Here is an 18,175-nt window from a genome sequence, read left to right on the forward strand (position 1 = left end):
AACAACAGATCCCTCTCCCCCAAAATAAGTAAGTAAGTAAGTAAGTAAATACAACTTCGGCTCTGCGAAAGATGCTGTTAAGAGAATGAAAAGCCAAGCCACGGATTGGGAGAAAATCTTTGCAAAAACATCTGACAAAGGACTGGATCCAAAATATAGAAACAACTCTTACAATTTAACAACAAGAAACAGCTCCGTTCAAAAATGGGCAAAAGTCTGAACACACCTCACCAAAGGTGACAAACATGGCAGATAAGCATGTGAAAAGACACTCAGCATCACCTAATCGGAGGGATGAGAATTAAAACAAGGAGATACCACTACGCGCCTATTTGAATGGCGGAAACCCCGCACACTGACAGCACCACATGCTGGTGAGGGTGCAGAGGAATGAGAGCTCATTTGCTGCTGGTGGGGGTGCTAAGTGGCACACTGTGGCAATTTCTCCCAAAAGCTAAGCGTCATCCAGCAATCACGCCCCTAGGTATTTACCCAATACTGACTTAAATGCGTATGGCCACACAAAACTCGTCTCACAAACACTTGTAGTAGTTTTATTCATAATTTTTTTTTAAAAAGCCCTGGCTGGTATAGCTCAGTGGATTGAATGCTGGCCTGCCAACCAAATGGTTGCCGGTTCAATTCCCAGTCAGGACACATGCCTGGGTTGCTGGTTCTGTCTGATCCCTGGTTGGCGGTGAGCGCGAGAAACACCCAGTTGATGTTTCTCCCTTCACATCGATGTTTTCTCCCTCTCTTTCTCCCTTCTTTCCCCTTTCTAAAAATAAATGAATAAAATCTTTTAAAAAATATCAATGGGTCTAAGAAGAAATCAATCACAGGGAAATGAGAAAATACCTTAAGGTAACTGAAAATAAAAACAACATCAAAATGTATGAGTTGCAGCAAAAATTGTACTGAGAGGGAAATTTATAGCTATAAACACCTACGTGTAAGAAAAGAAATATCTAAAACCAATAATCTCACTGTACTTTTTAATTCTTTTTAGTTTACTGATTGTAGAGAGACAGGACGAGAGAGAGATTTGTTGTCACACTTATTTATGCATCCACTGGTTGTTTATTGCACGTGCCCCGGCCGGGGTTGGAACCCGGAACCCTGGCGTACTGGGATGGTGCTCCAACCAACTGAGCTGCTTACCTAGGTCCTCACTGTACACCTTGAGGAACGAGAAAAAGAAGAACATCTAACCTCAAGCTAGCAGAAGGAAGGAAATAATAAAGATTAGATATAAATGAAATAGAAAAATGAGATATTGTGAATTATGTATAATAAGTATGTGCAGAATTTGGTCTTTGTCCTGGCACAGAGTCGCTAAAACCCTTGGGCTTCCCTGAGATGAAACTGAGAAAGGTCTTTTGTTGTGGTAAGAAGTGACCTTTGGAAAGCACCTAAGGACGGGGGCTGGTTGCTGGTGGAGCAAACCCCATGATTAGGGGGGTGGGACTTTCCGTCTCACCCCCGACACACACACACACACACACACACACACACACACACACACACACGCCTCCTGGGAGGGGAGAGGGACTGGAGACTGAATTCAATCACACCAACAGCCGAAGATTTCATCAATCACACCTGTACAATGAAGCCTCCATAATAACCCAAAACGATGGGGTTTGGAGAGTGTCCAGTTTGGTGAACCCATGGAGGCGCTGGGAGGGTGGCAAGCCGGACAGGGCACGCCCCCTCCCCTGGCCCTTTCCACCCACCTCTGCCATCTGGCCAGCCCTGCGTCATGTACCCTCGTGATAAACGGGCAAAGTAGTAAGCAAACGATTTCCCTGAGTTGTGTGGACTAGACCTGAGCAGGGGGTTACGGGAACCTCCAGCCTGTAGCCAGCCGGTCAGCAGCCCGGGTGAAAGCCTGGACTTGTGGCTGACACCTGCCGTTGGGGCAGGAGGGCAGTCTCACCGGACAGAGTCCCTGCCCTGTGGGAGCTATGCTGTCGCCAGGCAGAGGGTGTCAGAACCCACCTGCGCCGTAGGACATGCAGCTGGTGATGGGCGGCCTGGCGGTGTGGAGTCACACTCGTTAGAACTGGTGTCCGGACCCCACAAACAACAGAAGATCAACAAAACCCAAGGCGGGTTCTTTGAAAACATCAACAAAATTGACAACCTTTTAAATAAACTGACTAAGACAAAGAGTGGAGGACTCAAAGGCTCAAAACCAGAAATGAAACGTGGGGGCATTTCCACCGATTTCACAGAAGTAAAAAGAACTATAAGGGAGTATGATGACCAGCGGCGGTACACCAACACTTGGAATAACCTAATGGAAATGGACAAATTTCTAGAAACACAAACTAGCAAAAGTGACTCAAGAAGAAATACAAAACCCGAATACATTTATAACTAGTAAGGGGATTAAGTAAGTATTCAGTGAACCCCCCCCCCACACACAGAAAAGCCCGGAGCTAGCTTCACTGGCGATTCCACTGTAACGGAATGCAGGTCCGGCTGCCCGAGAGGCAGGTGCTGATGAAAGAAGGGAAGGTGGTTTTATTCAGATGCCGGCCACCTGGAAGAGGGGGGACTCACATCTCAAGGCCCGTCTCCGCCTCTCAGCGGAAGCAGAGGTTTCTAGAAGAGGGGGAGGAGAACAGGACAAAGGTATCTCGAGGGAGGGGATTGCAAATTCCTCTACATGCACACGAGCACGGTCCGTTCCAACGAGGCAAGTGTTGGATGCTCCGGTGTGCGTCATCCTGGTTAGTCATCCCGGCTTCTCGGCTTCCTGGCCCCGTGGCTGAAGGTCAGCAGACCTGCCGAGCTGGGAGGCCCGAAGGTCGGAGTCAGATCTTCTGAAGTTAGTTCCTAGGATTCCTCCGCAAACGCACTGTTCCTGCGCAAGCCGCTTATGAGTCAGAGTCCGCATGCACAGACACAAGGTCACAGGAACGGCGAGGTGGGTTACCATTCCCCACTGTTACAACTTTCCACTGTTACACTACCAAACATTTGAAAAAATGCTGACATCACAAAGACACTGCCCACATAGTGGGAAGGCCACCCACAGGATGGGAGGAAGTATTTGCAAATCATGTACCTGGTAAGGGATAGTATCCAGAATATGCAGGCAACTTCTAAAATTCAACGACACAAAAACAACCCAATTCAAAGATGAATAGATATTTCTCCAGGGAATATGGCCAATAAGCACATAAACTGCATCCAAACGACTGATAAGCGCGTAAAGAGACACTCAGGGTCACCGATCGCTAGGGAAATGCACATCGAAACGACCGTGAGACGTCGCCGCTTCACACCCGGGGAGACGGCTGCTGCCAGAACAGCCACAGAAAACAGGCGTGAGAAAGGATTTGGACAAACCAGAAGCCTTGTGCCCTGTTGGTGGGAATGTAAAATGTTACAGCTGCTGTGGAAAACAGCAGGGCAGTTCTTTTTTTTTTTTTTAAGATTTTATTTATTTATTTTTAGAGAGAGAATGGAGTGAGAGAGAGAGAAACATCAATGTGCGGTTGCTGGGGGTCATGGCCTGCAACCCAGGCATGTACCCTGACTGGGAATTGAACCTGCGACACTTTGGTTTGCAACCCGCGCTCAATCCACTGAGCTACGCCAGCCAGGGATAGCAGGGCAGTTCTTCAAAAAAAAATTGAAAATAGAATGACTGTATCTAGCCATTTCACTTCTGGGTATGTATCCAAAAGACTGGAAGCAGAATCTCAAAAAGAGACTTGCCCACCCGTGCTCACAGCCGCCGCCGAAACACGGCAGCAGTCCGTCTCCATCGACAGGTGAGTGGGCGAGCAGCACGTGGGACGTACGTATACGATGCACTGTTACCTGGCCTTAAAAGGAAGGACGCTTTGTAATATGCTACAACATGAATGAACTTGAGAGCATTTGCCAAGGGAAATAGCTAGTCACAAAGAGACAGTCTGGCCCCGGTCTCTGCAACTAGTGCATGGGACACATCTAGTAAATGCCGATTGAGTGAAAACACGCACACAAATACACCTACAAGCCCTGGCTGGCTGGTGTAGCTCAGTGGATTGAGCGCGGGCTGCGAACCAAAGCATCACAGGTTCGATTCCCAGTCAGGGCACATGCCTGGGTTGCAGGCCATGACCCCCAGCAACCGCACATTGATGTTTCTCTCTCTCTCTCTCTCTTTCTCCCTCCCTTCCCTCTGTAAAAATAAATAAATAAAATCTTTAAAAAAAAATCACCCACAGCTTTACATCCATCGGGATGGGTATAATTTGTTCTTGGAAAAGAAAAGGGAGTGTTGGCCGCAATGTTGGAAAACAGGAATTTTGTACACAGCTGGTGTAACACATTTTGCTGGTCCCTCGAAAAATTAAACATAGAATCACCACGTGACCCAGCGACTTTACTCCTGTGCATATGCTCCAAAGAACCGAAAACGGGGGCTCGGGCGCACGTTTGAGGGCGGTCATGGCGGCGCTCCGGAAGGAAGAAACAACTCAGAGGTCCGCCGATAGGTGGCGCGCAAACCAAGCGCGAGGTGTGTCTGCGGTGGAGTATTACTCGGCCATGAAAAGGAGCGACACGCTCACACACGCTGCGATTTGAATGAACCTCAGACACATTTTGCTAAGTGAACAAAGGCAGACACCGAAGGTCACGTTTTGTTTGATTCCTTTTTAAAAAACATTGTGTTTATTTTTTTCAAGAGACAGGACGGGAGGGAGAAAAACATCGGCGTGTGGACCGGTTGCCTCTCGCCCGCCGCCAAAGGAGGCCCCGGCCTGCAGTCCAGGTGCGGCGCTCTTCGGTGGGCTACGGAAGTTTTGAGAGGGGTGGTGCCGGCGTTGTGAATGCACTGAACTCCACTGGATTGTACCTTTTCAAGGGTTATTTTCACGTTATATGGATTTCACCTCCATGTTTAAAAGAAGTCACGACAGCGCATGGTTTAGTTATTGGGAAGTTTGGTGGGAGCTGTGGTCCATCTTCAGAGCACTGGCCCGGAGCTCCCAAGAAGGCAAATCAACACATCCGTGGGTGAAAGTTACCCAGGACCTGTCTGTACTATTTTTGCTACTTCCTCTAAGTCGATAATCATTTCAAAATAAAAGATTAAAGGGAAAATGAGGACACGTGACCCTGGCGGCCCCGTGCCTCCCGCTCTCAGGTCCAGCACGCAGAGTCCAGGGCCTCATCCCCAGCCGGCCACCTGGGATGCCATCCCTCTGTCCATTCTGGTCTGGCAGCTGTGGGCAGGGAGGGGTCCTCACACTCTGAGGAGAGAATGCAAGGCCCAGCATGCACCCCCTCCTCGAGAGCAGGCTCCACCCAGACCCGAGGCTTGGGCCCTGGGAGTGGGGTGACATACCCTCCTGAGCTCCCACAGCCCCTAGGCCAGGACCTGCCTGACCCCCGGGGTCTCTAAGTGTCTGCGTGGTGGATGGCAGGCCCGGGAGTCCTCAGGATGGGGATTCCCATGAGCATTCTGTGCGCAGGAAGCCCGTCCAGGCAGCGGCACCTGAGGGGAGCGGGGCCTAGGGTTTGGGACCTGCAGGGAGCCACAGGAAGTGACCGCATCCAGCCCCGTGGGTCCCTCCCACAGCCTGGCCCCTCCCTGCTCTCCCAGTGACCGAACAGGCTGACGTCTGTCCCACCTTGCGTGCGCCCTGGGGCTGCCAGCCTCACCTTGGCCGGCCCAGGCTGTTCAGCACGGGCCAGAGGCAGGACAAGGAACCAGGTCAGAGTCTAGTTTCACTTTCATTTTTGCTTTCCCTGAAATGACAGAGGAGCCGAGAAGAAAGCTGTGACCAGCCGTGTCTTTCACTCCCTCAGCCTCAGTGCCTGTTTGCACTGAGCTACAGCTGGGCACCTGCCTCTGCCGGCCCCGCCTCCCCCAGAGACCCCCCCTGTCCTGGCTGCAGCCAGGTGTCGGGGCCCAGGCCTCGGGATGGGCGTCCAGGACACCTCCAAGTCGCTGGATGAGGAGCTGTACTCTCGGCAGCTGTGAGGCCAGAGGTGGGATGGGGCGTGGGGTGGCCCGCTGCCCTCTGTCTCCCATTGCCTGCCCTCCTGCTCTCCATCCGCAGGTGTGTGCTGGGCTTGCCGGCCACGCAGAGGCTTCAGGAGGGTAAGGTCCTGCTGTCAGGCCTCCAGGGCCTGGGGGCTGAGGTGGCCAAGAACCTGGTCCTGATGGGCGTGGGCAGCCTCACTCTGCACGACCCCCACCCTGCCTGCTGGTCCGACCTGGCTGCCCAGGTGAGGGCCCTGGGTGTCTGGGGGTTCTCGGACCAGAGTCGGGGTAGGGCCCAGGAGGTAGCTCCTGGCTCAGCCTGGACTGGGTCTCTCTCTCTCTAGCTTTTCCTCTCGGAGCAGGACTTGGGAAGGAGCAGGGCTGAAGCGACTCAGGAACTTGTGGCCAAGCTCAACGGAGCCGTCCAGGTCCGCGTCCACACAGGCGACATCACGGAGGAGCTGCTGCAGGACATCCAGGTCCCCTCCCAGCCCCACTCCCCAGGCTGGCGCAGTCCCCTCCTCCAGCCCTTGGCCGCGGGGTGGGCGGGACAGTGGCTCTGGCCTGCTGACCCTGCCGTCCGCCCAGGTGGTGGTGCTGACCACCTCCAGCCTGGAGGAGCAGCTGAAGGTGGGCACCTTGTGCCGCAAGCGCGGAGTCTGCTTTCTGGCGGCTGACACCCGGGGCCTCGTGGGGTGAGTGTGGCTGCCGGCCTGGCCTGCCTCATCCTGGACGGCAGCGTCTGGTCCCAGAGCTGTCCCTCGTTCCGGGCTTGCCCGAGTGCCCCGCACCCGGCCCCAGGCCTACCTCAGCACCCCCCTCGATTCTGGTCCCCAGCCCCACCCCTCGGCTTCCTCCACCCCAGCCCCCAGACGTGCCCCTGGTAACTCCAGCTCCCAAGCCCCTCCCAGCATGCCTTCCTGACTCTGTCTCCCTCGTGTCACCCGCCCTTTGCCCCTGAGCCCCTACCACCTCCCCCCCACCGCAGGCAGCTGTTCTGTGACTTTGGTGAGGACTTCACCGTCCAGGACCTTACAGAGGAAGAGCCCCAGGCAGCCGCCATCCAGCACATCTCTAAGGTGGGCGCCGGGGTGTGGACGTGGGCGGGGGGCAGGTGCCGGAGCCCGTGGAAGGCAGGTGCGAGTGGCTCTGAGCCAAGCCACCTCTTATCCAATCCAGGGCTCCCCTGGCGTTGTCACTCTGAGAGAAGATGCCCACAACTTCCGTGCCGGGGACTTGGTGACTTTCTCCGGCATCGAGGGCATGGTCGAGCTCAACGGCTGTGCTTCCAGGCTCCTCCGCGTGCAGGGTGAGCCGGCCCCACTCCAGTTCCCGGCTCCGCGCCCCGGCCCCCACTGGGGGCAGACGCAGCCTGGTCCTTGGGGATGGCTTCTCCCCCTGCCTTCCTCGGGATGGGCCACCTCCAGGACACAGACACAGACGGGACGGGGCGTGGGGAACCACTCGGGTTCAGAGGTCCCGCTAACTGGGCTGGGTCTGCCCCAGAGGGCGGGACCTTGGAGATCGGGGACACGACAACCTTCTCCGCTTACTTGCGTGGTGGAGCTGTCACTGAGGTGAAGACACCCAAGACAGTGAGGCATGTGAGTGCAAGGCGGGGGGGGACTTGGGAGAGTTAGGGGGCCCCCGGTGTTCTGGACCTGCCCCCGAGCCTGGTGCCCCCTGCAGGAGCCCCTGTATGCAGCCCTGCTCCAGCCTCGCGTGGTGGCCCAGAGTCCCCGGGAAGCTCACCGCGCCCGCTGCCTGCACCAGGCCTTCCGTGCCCTGCACGAGTTCCGGCGCCTCAGCGGCCGCCCACCCCAGCCCTGGGACCCTGTGAGTGTGTCCTCCCCCTTTGCCCCTCTGTCTTAGCGGGGTCTCAGCTGCTGGGAGGCAGCAAAGACCATCTCACAGATCCAAGTTTGAACCCCTGAGGGGCCTTCCCACTCACTTAAAGGAGTGCCGGGCCTGACGACAGCCCGGGGACCCTTGCTGCCTGCTGATCCCTCGGAGCTGGGCCCGGGGCTGCCCCCAGGTTGGCGAAGCCTCCAGGGCTGTTGTCTGGCACTGGGTGTCCTCTGATGGGGCTGCACCGCCTGCCTGCCGGGCCCCTGTCTGCCTTCCCACTCAGGTTTCTGCTTACTTCTCTGTGGAACAGGGCGGCTGCCTGAAGGGTTGGAGTGGGGAGCAGTGGCGCTCCGGCCGGGGCGCTGTGCCTACTGAGCTCTACCCCACAGGCTGATGCAGAAAGGGTGGTGGGCCTGGCCCGGGACCTGCAACCACTGAGGGGGCCGGCGGGAGAGCCTTTGGAAGAGCCCCTGGACGAGGCTCTGGTGAGGGCCGTCGCCCTGAGCAGCGGCGGTGTGCTGAGCCCCATGGCAGCCACGCTGGGCGCCGTGGCCGCCCAGGAAGTGCTGAAGGTGGGTGCAGGCACAGGCAGGGTGAGGCTGGGAGGGGCGCAGAGCTCACTGTGGGTGCCAGAGGGTGCCCGACACCAGACAGTGGCCCTGGCGGCTTCACCACCTTGGGTGCAGCCCCCCAGACCGGATCTGAGGGGCTAGCAGGTGGCAGCAGCCCCTAAGGTCCTGGCCTCCAGGCGGTCTCCAGGAAGTTCCTGCCCCTGGACCAGTGGCTGTATTTCGACGCCCTCGACTGCCTCCCGGATGACGAGCAGCTGCTTCCCAAGCCCGAGGACTGCGCACCGGTGAGAACCTGGGGCGTGTGCACGCCTTCTCCAGACTCAGGGCCGGGGGAGGAGCAGGAGGAACGGTCCCGGGGTCCTGACCTGGAAAACCCGGGGTGAGGGGGACACGCAGCCCGGGCCGGCAGCCATCGCCGACCTGTGCCCGGTGTCCCCTAGAGAAGCTGCCGCTACGACGGGCAAATCGCGGTGTTTGGGGCCGGTTTCCAGGAGAAGCTGAGCCGCCAGTGCTACCTCCTGGTGAGCTGCATGGCGAGGCTGGGAGCACGTACGGGAGGGCCGGGCCTGGTTCTCTGGCTCAGGCTGCTCCTGCCGGCAGGTGGGCGCTGGTGCCATCGGCTGCGAGCTGCTCAAAGGCTTTGCCCTCGTGGGCCTGGGGCTCCGGGGCCGAGGGGCCGTGACCGTGGCCGACATGGACCACGTGGAGCGCTCCAACCTCAGCCGTCAGTTCCTCTTCAGGCCCCGGGACGTTGGTGTGAGTGCCTGCGCCTTCCAGCACCCCTCTCCTGGACCGCCCTCCCCCAGTGCACCCGCCCCTCCACCCAGCGTCTTCTGCTCTCTTCCCAGAGGCCCAAGGCAGAAGCGGCTGCCGAGGCCGCCCGCCGCTTGAACCCAGACCTGCAGGTGGACCCGCGCACCCACCCTCTGGATCCCTCTACAGAGCGTATCTATGGAGACGACTTCTTCTCCCGCGTGGACGGTGTGGCTGCCGCCCTGGACAGCTTCCAGGCCCGTGAGTGCTCAGCCTTGGAACTCAGACCCTTGTCCAAGGCCGTGCCAGCCCCCCTTCTAACCCTCCGCCCCCTCGCCAGGGCACTATGTGGCTGCTCGCTGCACCCACTATCTGAAGCCACTGCTGGAGGCAGGCACGCAGGGCACCCGGGGCAGCGCCTCGGTGTTCGTGCCGCTGGTGACCGAGGGCTACAGAGGGCCGGCCTCGGAGGCCGCGGCTTCTGAGGACGCGCCCGACCCCATCTGCAGCGTGCGGCACTTCCCCAGCACAGCCAGGCACACCTTGCAGGTGGGAGGCCCCCCGAGACCCCTGTGCCACACGGCTCAGTTCTCAGCTGCAGACCTGGGCCCCACCTGACGCCTTATGGCTGCCTTCTCCCCAACAGTGGGCCCGGGATGAGTTTGAGGGGCTCTTCTGTCGCTCTGCCGAGGCCATCAACTGCCACCAACAGTAAGGCCCCCAGCAGTAACGGGGGTGGGTGGGAGTCCAGGGCCCCCGGCAGCGGGGTCTTCAGGGCTCAGCCTCAAACTCCCTCCCCTCTCCGCAGGGCACTCACCTCCCTGGCAGACGGGGGACCGCCGCTGCTGCCCCTGCTGCGGGTGGTGGTGGGTGTCCTGAGACAGCGTCCACGGAACTGGCGAGACTGCGTGCTGTGGGCCCTCGGCCACTGGCAGCTGTGCTTCCGTCACAGCATCAAGCGGCTGCTCAGGCACCACCCACCTGACGAAGTGCGTGGCTAGGGGTCCGAGGCTGAGGGCTCAGCGGGACCAGACTAAGTCCAGCGGCCCTCATTTCCTAGGTGCTTGAGGATGGAACACGTTTCTGGTCGCGTCCCAGACAGTGTCCTCAGCCCTTGGAGTTTGACGCCAGTCAAGTGAGTGAGGTCCCGCGGGAGCCCCGGGAGGGCCGTGTGGCCCCTGAGGGCACAAGTGGGCACCTCTGTCTCCTGCACAGATGCTGAGGGACAGAGGCACCTTTGGGCGCGGGGCAGGGGGTGGTGTCCACAGGTGAGGCAGAGGCGGGCACTCGCACGCATCCACAGTGGGCGGAGCCCACACCCCGCACGCCCGTGCACGCTCACTCACCCGTACGCCGGCCCTGCCCTTGCTTGGTCTGACTCAGGACACGCAACTCCTCTACGTGCTGGCGGCGGCCAACCTGTACGCCCGGATGCACGGGCTGCCTGGCTCCCGGGACCCGCCGCGGCTCAGGGAAATGCTGCAGTCCCTGCTGCTGCTGCCTGCTCCCCAGCACCTGGACCCCGTCTTCCCTGATGACCTGGCTTCCACGGAGCCTGGTAAGGCCCCGGCCCTGCTCGCCCCCATGCTGCTGCCCAAAAGCTCGACCCCGCCCTCAGCCTGGGTAGAAGAACAAGGGGCCTGGGGGCCCTGCAGCCAGCTCACTGCCTCTCAGGCCCTCCGGCCCTGCTTCTGCTTCTTGCTCATCCTCTGCGCCCCCTTTCCCTGCTGCCTCCCCCACCCCCACCCCACCCCCATTCCCTTGCCAGGTGTTGAGCAAAACAAGCACAAACCCTGGCGCTCCCAGGCGGGGACAGAGTCACATAGCACGCACACATGCATGCAGACACACACACACACGTGCACAGATACCCACAAACACGGGGGACGGGGGGCTAGGGCTGCTGAGCAGGAGACTAGCATCAGTCGGGGGGATTCCTGAAAGGGGCAGAGGCCTTGGGCTGAGCAGAGACCAAGGAGGGGCCCCCGGGTCCAGGACAGCGGCGGAGATGGGGGCTGAGGGCTGTCCCCATGCCCCTTCCCTGACAGACCCTGGGCAGGCGGAGAGGCTGCGCGACGCCCTGCGAGACTGGAGCTCGGGCCCCTCGCTGGAGCCCCTGAGGTTTGAGAAGGTGGGAGCCGGAGCGCAGCGTGGGGCCGAAGGGCGGGGCCAGGGAGGTTGTCGGGGAAGGTCCAGAGCTGAGAAGGCAGCCCTGGAGCCCCCGGGCCGGCCTGGCGCTCCTCGCAGTGGGGACCCCAGAAGCAGCTGGCCTCCCCTTCCCCGATAAGGGGGGAGGTGTGAGTGTCCACCAGACCAGCCGTGGGAAGAGCTGCGCACGCGGGCGGCCACGGCGAGGGGCGCGGGGTGCTGGGCGGTGTTAACACTCGCTCGCGGGGCTCGAACCTCCTAGGACGATGACAGCAACTTCCACGTGGGCTTCGTGATGGCGGCAGCCAGCCTTCGAGCTCAGAACTACGGGATCCCACCGGCCAGCCGCACCCAGGTGACCCTGCCTCCTGGGACTCCAGTGTGGAGGTGGGGGTCAGACCCCGCCCCCCCCCCCCCGCCCCCTGCCCCGGTCCCACACCCGGCCTCCCGTCCTTGGCAGAGCAAGCGGATCGTGGGCCGGATCATCCCAGCCATCGCCACCACCACGGCGGCCGTGGCGGGCTTGGTGGGCCTGGAACTGTTCAAGGTGGTGGGCGGGCCGAGGCCCCTCCGTGCCTTTCGCCACAGCTATCTGCGCCTGGCTGAAAACTCCTTCAGCCGCTTTGTGCCCGGGGCCCCGGCCGCCCAGGAGGTGAGCCCTGGCCCTCACCCACACCCAGCGCAGGTTTCCCTGTGCCTTCCCGCACAGGCCCTACTCTGGCTTCCGGCCTGCACCAAGACCCAGACTCTGGGGGCGTCCTTAAGACTCGCGTCGCCCCCTCCCCGCAGCTGCGAGGCCAGGCCGGGGCCTGTCAGACACAGGAAGCAGCCATCAGCCGCCCCTACCGCCCAGCCCTCTGCGGCCGGGGGTCTGGGGAAGCTGCAGCTTTAACTTATTACCGAGCCAGACATCCCCCACGGCCTCCTCCTTCCCAGGAGTGCCCCTGGAGAGGGGCTGAAGGGGCCCGGGGTGGCGGGGGGGGGGGCGGGCCTCAGGCCCCAGCCCCACACCGAGCCTAACACCGCCTGCCTGCCTGTGTGGCGTGGGCACTGGGCCTGCCCTATCAAAACCCTGAATTAAGGGGTGCCGTGCTCCCTGTTGCCTCCGGGGTGGCGTCTGCACCCCTGTGTGTGTGGGGGGGGTGTTTGTGTCACAGGTGTGAGTGTGCCGGGGGTCTGGGCATCCCTGGCCACCTCCAGCTCTGTGCTGTGTGGGCACAGAGGGGGCATGCTTGCACATCTGGGCACCAGATGGGAGCACAGGGCTCGTCTTCACTGTGGGGTCTCATGGGCGTGTGTGTGAGCACACGTGCGATGTCCCTGGGCTTGTGCGCGTGAGTTCCCTCTAGCGCAGGGCTGCGGATGGCCCTGGCAGCGTGCCCGGCTCCACAGCAGTTAGCCTTTCCTTGGGGCACAGGAGGGTGGAAAGAATGTCCTCACCAGGGGAGGAGGGAGAGGTCATGGGCTAGCACTGGGCTTTCGCTGAGTAGCCCTGGGGTCCCCCAGGGCACAGCATACAGAGCCCCTTTGTGAGGGGCCCCGCCCCTAGTTCGCACATAGGCTGCCTTTGTCCATGGTGGAGGGGGCGGGGGACGCCCCTCCCCCCATTGCACCTCTGATCTCATCTCAGCTTGACCCCTCTGTATGTTCTGGGAAGGTCAGCAGGGCCTCATGTCTTGGCCCCTGGCTGCCTGCCACCCTTCTGCCCTCAGTTCTGGGCACCAGAACCCCAAGGCTTTTGACACAGGGAAGGAAAGAAGGGATAGGAAGAGGAGGCCTCTGGGGACCGTGCCCCTACTGGGGTCTCCAGGCCAGTGAGTTCCCAGCGGTCACTGTGTCCCTTGCCCCTTTGTGCCCACGGGCAGTCAAGGCCCTGGCGGTACAGGATGAGGGGGCAGGATGCACCCCTCCTTTCCCGGCTCCCAGCCTTGCATTTGAGGAATAAGCTGCTGCCCTGGAGACTTTAGCTCAGGGGCCCTGCTCCCGCTTCCTCAGGAAGCGCCGCCCTCCCCCCCAACCTGCACACAACCAGCCTGTGTGATGGATTGCCTGCTTCCCCGTGTGGGGGCCCCCTAGCCCCATTTCCTGTGCTGGCCCCGGCATGGGCGGGGAGGGTGCCGGGGCTCTGGGCCCAGATCCCACCTTCCATCCCCACCCCCTGGCTCCGGCTTCCTGCCTTTGGTCCAGCTCCTCCTCTAGGGAAGGGGCCGTCAGCTGCTGGTGACAGGGGTAGGGGGAGGGTACGCGTGGGAAGCTTCCCACTCCTTCTCACCACCCCCAGTTCCATCACCTGAGCTGGACCTGTTGGGACCGCCTGAAGGTGGCTGCTGGGCAGCCGGAGAGGACCCTGAAGTCACTCCTGGACCATCTCCAGGTGTGCCTTGCTGCGCCCGCCGCCCCCCCCCCCCGGCCCCCGCCCGCCGCCAGGCCTGGCCCAGCCTGGCCCAGCCTGGCCCAGCCGGCGTCTGACCCGTCTCTCTCTAGGAACAACATGGGCTGAGGGTGAGGATGCTGCTGCGAGGCGAAGCCGTGCTCTACTCGGCAGGATGGCCCCCCGAGCAGCAGGCCCAGTGCCTGCCCCTCCGGTGAGCCCGCCTCTGGCTCCGGCCGGGCCGCGTTCTGTCACTGGAGGTCGGAGGTGGGGGACAAGGAGCCTTTCCTCTTCCAGCCCCATTTGGGCCCCTCACACCTTCCCGGGGCTTCCTTTTGCCAAATGGAGTCAGCAAATGGGCTGGGGGCGGGGTGAGGGCCCGGAGCCCGAGGAGGGGCCTCCAGCTCGGCCTGCTCCGTGCCCCCCCCCTCCCTAGCCCACTCCCAGGGGACCAGCAGCTTCCTGCCTCTTGCCTGCCCAGCCAGCCGCTCTGAAAATAGTTTCAGATGTTTCCTGTCTTGAGTTGCTCCCGCTCCTGCTCCTGGCTCGGGCTCCTCATGGCCCATCAGCACCCCCTCGTCCACGGTCACTCCATATCTGCCCCTGCTCAACTCCCCAATCTCCCCTCCCCTGACCCCGCACGCCACCAGGGTGACAGAATGGGTGGAGCGGAAGACAGGCTGGGTGCCCACGCCTTGGCAGCGGGTGCTGGTCCTGGAACTCAGCTGTGAGGGCGAGGAGGACGACACCGCCTTCCCGCCCCTGCACTACGAGCTGTGACAAAGCGGCAGCCCCACCACCACCTCTACGGAGCTCTGCGTCCCAGGCCCACAGCAGGCGCTCAATAAATGCTTGTTGAAGGAAGGCGTGAATGGAGAGGCTGGATGGTGGAACGCTGGGTAGTAACACACACGGGATGTGACCAGGGCACACAGGGACCCCTGGGGGGAGGGAAGAGGCTCTTCGGATTTGCCCACCTGGGCTGTGCCTCCCGGGGCTGGGGCTGCCTGCCTCCCAGAGACCCAGGCGTAGGGAACCAGTCCAGAGAAAGGCCTTTATTGTCCCGGGCCGGAGGGCAGGGTCAGAGGTAGCTGACGACGTCGTTACAGATGATGGGCTGGCGGCTGCGGCAGCTCATGAGGGCTGCGAAGCGCGAGGCGTCCGCAGGCAGTTCGGGCTCTGCTCGCGGTGGGCACGACAGTCGCTTTCCCGCCATGGCCGCCCTGCGGGCCCTGGCCAGCTGGCGCCGCAGCTGCTCAGAGAGGCCGAGCAGGAACTGGGGGGGCCGAGCACGGGCACGCGGCGCGCCCCCGTTGTCCCCCTCGCCTGCTGCCTCGGGCAGCTCCATCCAGTTGTGCACCAAGTCAGCGAAGCAGTTGTCCCCCAGCACCAGGGGCTGGCGGCTTCGCCCTCTGCTCAGCAGGGCTGCTGTCCAGTCCTCGGCTTCCAAGCCCCGCCAATGCTCCAGGCAGGCATCTGGGGTGGACTTGGGCCGGGGTCGGTGGGCAGGTGGCGCCCTAGCCACAGGGGCTCCGCTGGACAAGGGGATGCCACTGGCTGAGGCGCGCTGTCTGTGGGGGCGCCATGCTGGGGGTGCTGGAGGCACAGGCAGCTCTTCCTCTCTCCACGTGCTGCCTGACACCTCGGAAAAGCCGGAGTCCCAGTCCAAGGTGTGCTCCCTGGGGCCCTCCAAGGCTACACCTCTGTCGCCTGTCACCACACCTTCCTCCTCCTCTTCCTCCACACAGCAGACGGAGTCCTCTTCCAAGGCATCTGAGGCCCTGAGCCGGTGGTGGGCACCTGGGCCGCGTTTGGGGGGTGGCGGAAGGGGACCAGGCATTGGGGGTGAGCCTGTGTCCCGGCCACAGGGCTGCGGAGGAAGAGAGGGCAGAAGTCAGAGGGCCAGTGCTCGTCACTCCTGCCTGCCCGGCCAGGCCAGTCCCAGAAGAGGAGGCTCGGGAGGGCTGGACAGGCCTGCAGGCCTGGGCAGCGGGGCCTCTGGTGAGCTCAGGCGATGGGGGCGCTGGCACACGAAGCTCGTGTGGCTCCCCGTAAGCCGACCTGGTGGCAGTCCGGCAGGCTGCAGCACGCAGGATTGGGCAAGTCGGCACCCGCCACCAAGGCCCAGGGCTGGAGGCAGGGTTGCCGGCCTGAATCGGGAAGTAGGTCCTGCTCGGGGCTGGGGGTGGGGGTGGGGGTGGACCATCCCGTGCTTTTTGAGGGGTTCAGCTCCCCAAACCCCACCTTGTCTTTCCTCTTTCAGAGAAGGATAGGGCACTTGCCAGGTGGAGGGTAGAGGAAGGAGTTTCAGGCCAACCTGGCATAAGGGGCATCCACAGCAGCGCCAGCAACTCTTTAGTCCCTGGAAGACCACTGTTACACCCCAAAAGAAGTTTCTCCCATCCCCTCTCTCCCCTTTCCCTCCGCAGGCCTGCGCAGCAAGGCCAGCTGGGCGGCTGTTACTTGATGCCCGGCGCAGCTCCCAACCGTCCGAAACCCGACGCGGGCCATCTGGGCCATCTGGGCCGCTCCACCCCCATCCCGCCTAGGATGAGCACTCGGGACAGCCCCCTACCCCAGTGCCTTTCGGCCGATGGCAGCCGAGCACCCCACACTCGTCCTTAAGAGTCAACACCGATCCCAAGCCTCACCAATTCCCAGCGGAGCTGGCCCAGGAAGCTGTCAAGCCGAGTGCTGTGCATGCCCCTGCCGGAGCCCCCGCCAGGCCTGCCAGTTCCAATGAAAACTCCGGCGGGAGCGGCGCGGAGAGGGCCGGGCGGCCCGGCCAGCGGCGCCTTCACCCTGTGCCCAGCGCCGCGACTCCTCGCGCTCCGTAGCTCCCGCAGCCGCCCCAACATCTGGCAGCCGCGCCCCGCCCCTGGCGCCGCAGCCAATGGGCGGGGCGGGGCTGAAGTGGCCCCGCCTCTCGGGCCCGGCCAGGGGCGAGCCCCACGCCCACTCCCCACTTGGTTCCAGCTCTGTGGAGCGGGGCGGGTTTGCTGCTACAAGGCCGGGCCGGCCCGGACTGCCCGACGCCCCAGCGGTTGAGTCGACTCCAGTTTGCTTCGTGACCCAGAACGAGTCGCTTCCTCACAGTAGCCCCGATTTCCCCATTTTTATCAGGACAGAGCTGCGGTCCCTCCTTCAGGGGCCCCTTGAGCACGCGGCTGCCCCGGCGGCGGCCCCCTTGTGCGGGCAGTGCGCCCCTAGTCTCCGGGCCTCAGGGCCCAGCCCACTGGACCCGCTCCTGGAGTGGGCCGTGACAATCCCTGGAAGTGGTGGGAGGGCCCGGCCCCCTCGGCGGACTGCGGGAACGCGGGACGTCTAACCTCCACCCAGCCTCTCCATCCCGCGTCTGGGCCCAGCTACGCCGGGCCGCCCTCTAGTGGGGAGCCGCGGCTTGTCACGGCGATTCCTGCGGTGACATCTGCATCCTCTCGCCGGCCGGCCGCAGGCCACCTGCAGAATGAGAGCGAATGCAGGGGAGTGAGTTAGGGCGCGCGCTCTCCAGCGGGAAGGGTCAGAGCGTGTTCCGTCCCCAAGCGCTCCGTGAGTGCAGGCCGAGTTCAAGGATGCCGTCTACCTGGAGACAGAGCAGTCAGTAGACAGAAAAATACCGGTGATGAGTGCGAGGCTAGCTCGGAAGGGGGGACTCGCCCAGGAAGTGGCATTCTGTATGGGATCTGGATGAGCCACCACGGAGAGATCGAGAGGCGAATTCTAGGTAGAGGAATCAGCCAGTTAAAGGCCCTGAGAGGACAGGAGGTGGACAGGGCTTTACATAATGGAGGCCCGAGTTGCCTCGGGCCGGAGTGGCCCGGTGGGTTGGAGCATCATCTCTGGGTGACGGAAAGGTTACAGGTTCCATTCCTACGCTTCTTTCTCTCATGGAGGTTTCTCTCTCCCTTCCTCTCTGAAAGCAATGAAAAAAGAAATGTCCTTTGATGAGGAAATAAAAAAGGCCCAAGATATCCATGACGGTGGCAGTTGGGGGAGTGAAGAGTTCTACAAAACCAGGCTCCTAGCAGCCTGAGAAACACGAGGTCTTGGCTGTTCTTGGTGTGGCGGGGACGCTGAGGGCTTTTGAGCAGGAAGGACCGGGGCTGGCTCCTGCCTACGGAACCCCAGCTGCTCTGGGAGGGGCGCTCTGTACTCTGAACGTAGACTCCTGACCTCGTCCAGCCCAGGAGGGGAGGGCCTGGGCCCCGGTGCGGCTGATGCACAAAAGGGGGCCACTTTGGGGTATGTTTTGGAGCTAAAATCAAGCCTTGCCGATGCATGAACATGAGCAGGGAAGGAGCGTCGAGCATGACTCCTGGGTTTCTTGCCTGAACATCTGGTCGGATGGGACTGTCGTGAATGGATCCAGGAAAGACTGGAGAAGAGAGGGTTTGGGGTTGGACAAATCAAATGACGATTTGTGGACATGTGGCCTTTGAGATGTCTGTTAGACATCCAAGGGACAATGCGGGGCGGGGGGGGTGGGGG

General features: G+C 61.5%; 2 protein-coding genes across 2 annotated transcripts; one reads left to right on the forward strand and one right to left on the reverse strand.

Annotated features, from left to right (window-relative positions):
* Window positions 1-5,612: 5,612 nt before the first annotated feature.
* UBA7 (ubiquitin like modifier activating enzyme 7) lies at window positions 5,613-14,549 on the forward strand. Its single transcript, XM_045857480.1, has 25 exons — window positions 5,613-5,722; window positions 5,818-5,988; window positions 6,072-6,240; window positions 6,340-6,474; window positions 6,584-6,690; window positions 6,984-7,074; window positions 7,175-7,304; window positions 7,502-7,599; window positions 7,685-7,831; window positions 8,233-8,415; window positions 8,592-8,699; window positions 8,856-8,936; window positions 9,016-9,171; window positions 9,264-9,429; window positions 9,509-9,717; window positions 9,815-9,879; window positions 9,977-10,157; window positions 10,229-10,303; window positions 10,552-10,726; window positions 11,217-11,299; window positions 11,579-11,671; window positions 11,777-11,968; window positions 13,598-13,690; window positions 13,801-13,901; window positions 14,338-14,549. The coding sequence occupies exons 2-25, from the start codon at window positions 5,933-5,935 to the stop codon at window positions 14,465-14,467; spliced, it is 3,024 nt and encodes a 1,007-aa protein (XP_045713436.1). The 5' UTR covers window positions 5,613-5,722; window positions 5,818-5,932; the 3' UTR covers window positions 14,468-14,549.
* A 178-nt stretch (window positions 14,550-14,727) lies between these two features.
* On the reverse strand, window positions 14,728-16,975 carry INKA1 (inka box actin regulator 1). Its single transcript, XM_045857151.1, has 2 exons — window positions 16,339-16,975; window positions 14,728-15,557 (listed from the first exon to the last, which is right to left on the reverse strand). The coding sequence occupies exons 1-2, from the start codon at window positions 16,543-16,545 to the stop codon at window positions 14,769-14,771; spliced, it is 996 nt and encodes a 331-aa protein (XP_045713107.1). The 5' UTR covers window positions 16,546-16,975; the 3' UTR covers window positions 14,728-14,768.
* Between the last annotated feature and the right edge of the window lie 1,200 nt (window positions 16,976-18,175).

The sequence above is a fragment of the Phyllostomus hastatus genome, unplaced genomic scaffold, assembly GCF_019186645.2.
Source record: "Phyllostomus hastatus isolate PE091 unplaced genomic scaffold, TTU_PhHast_1.1 phas_scaffold_129, whole genome shotgun sequence".
Lineage (NCBI taxonomy): Eukaryota > Metazoa > Chordata > Mammalia > Chiroptera > Phyllostomidae > Phyllostomus > Phyllostomus hastatus.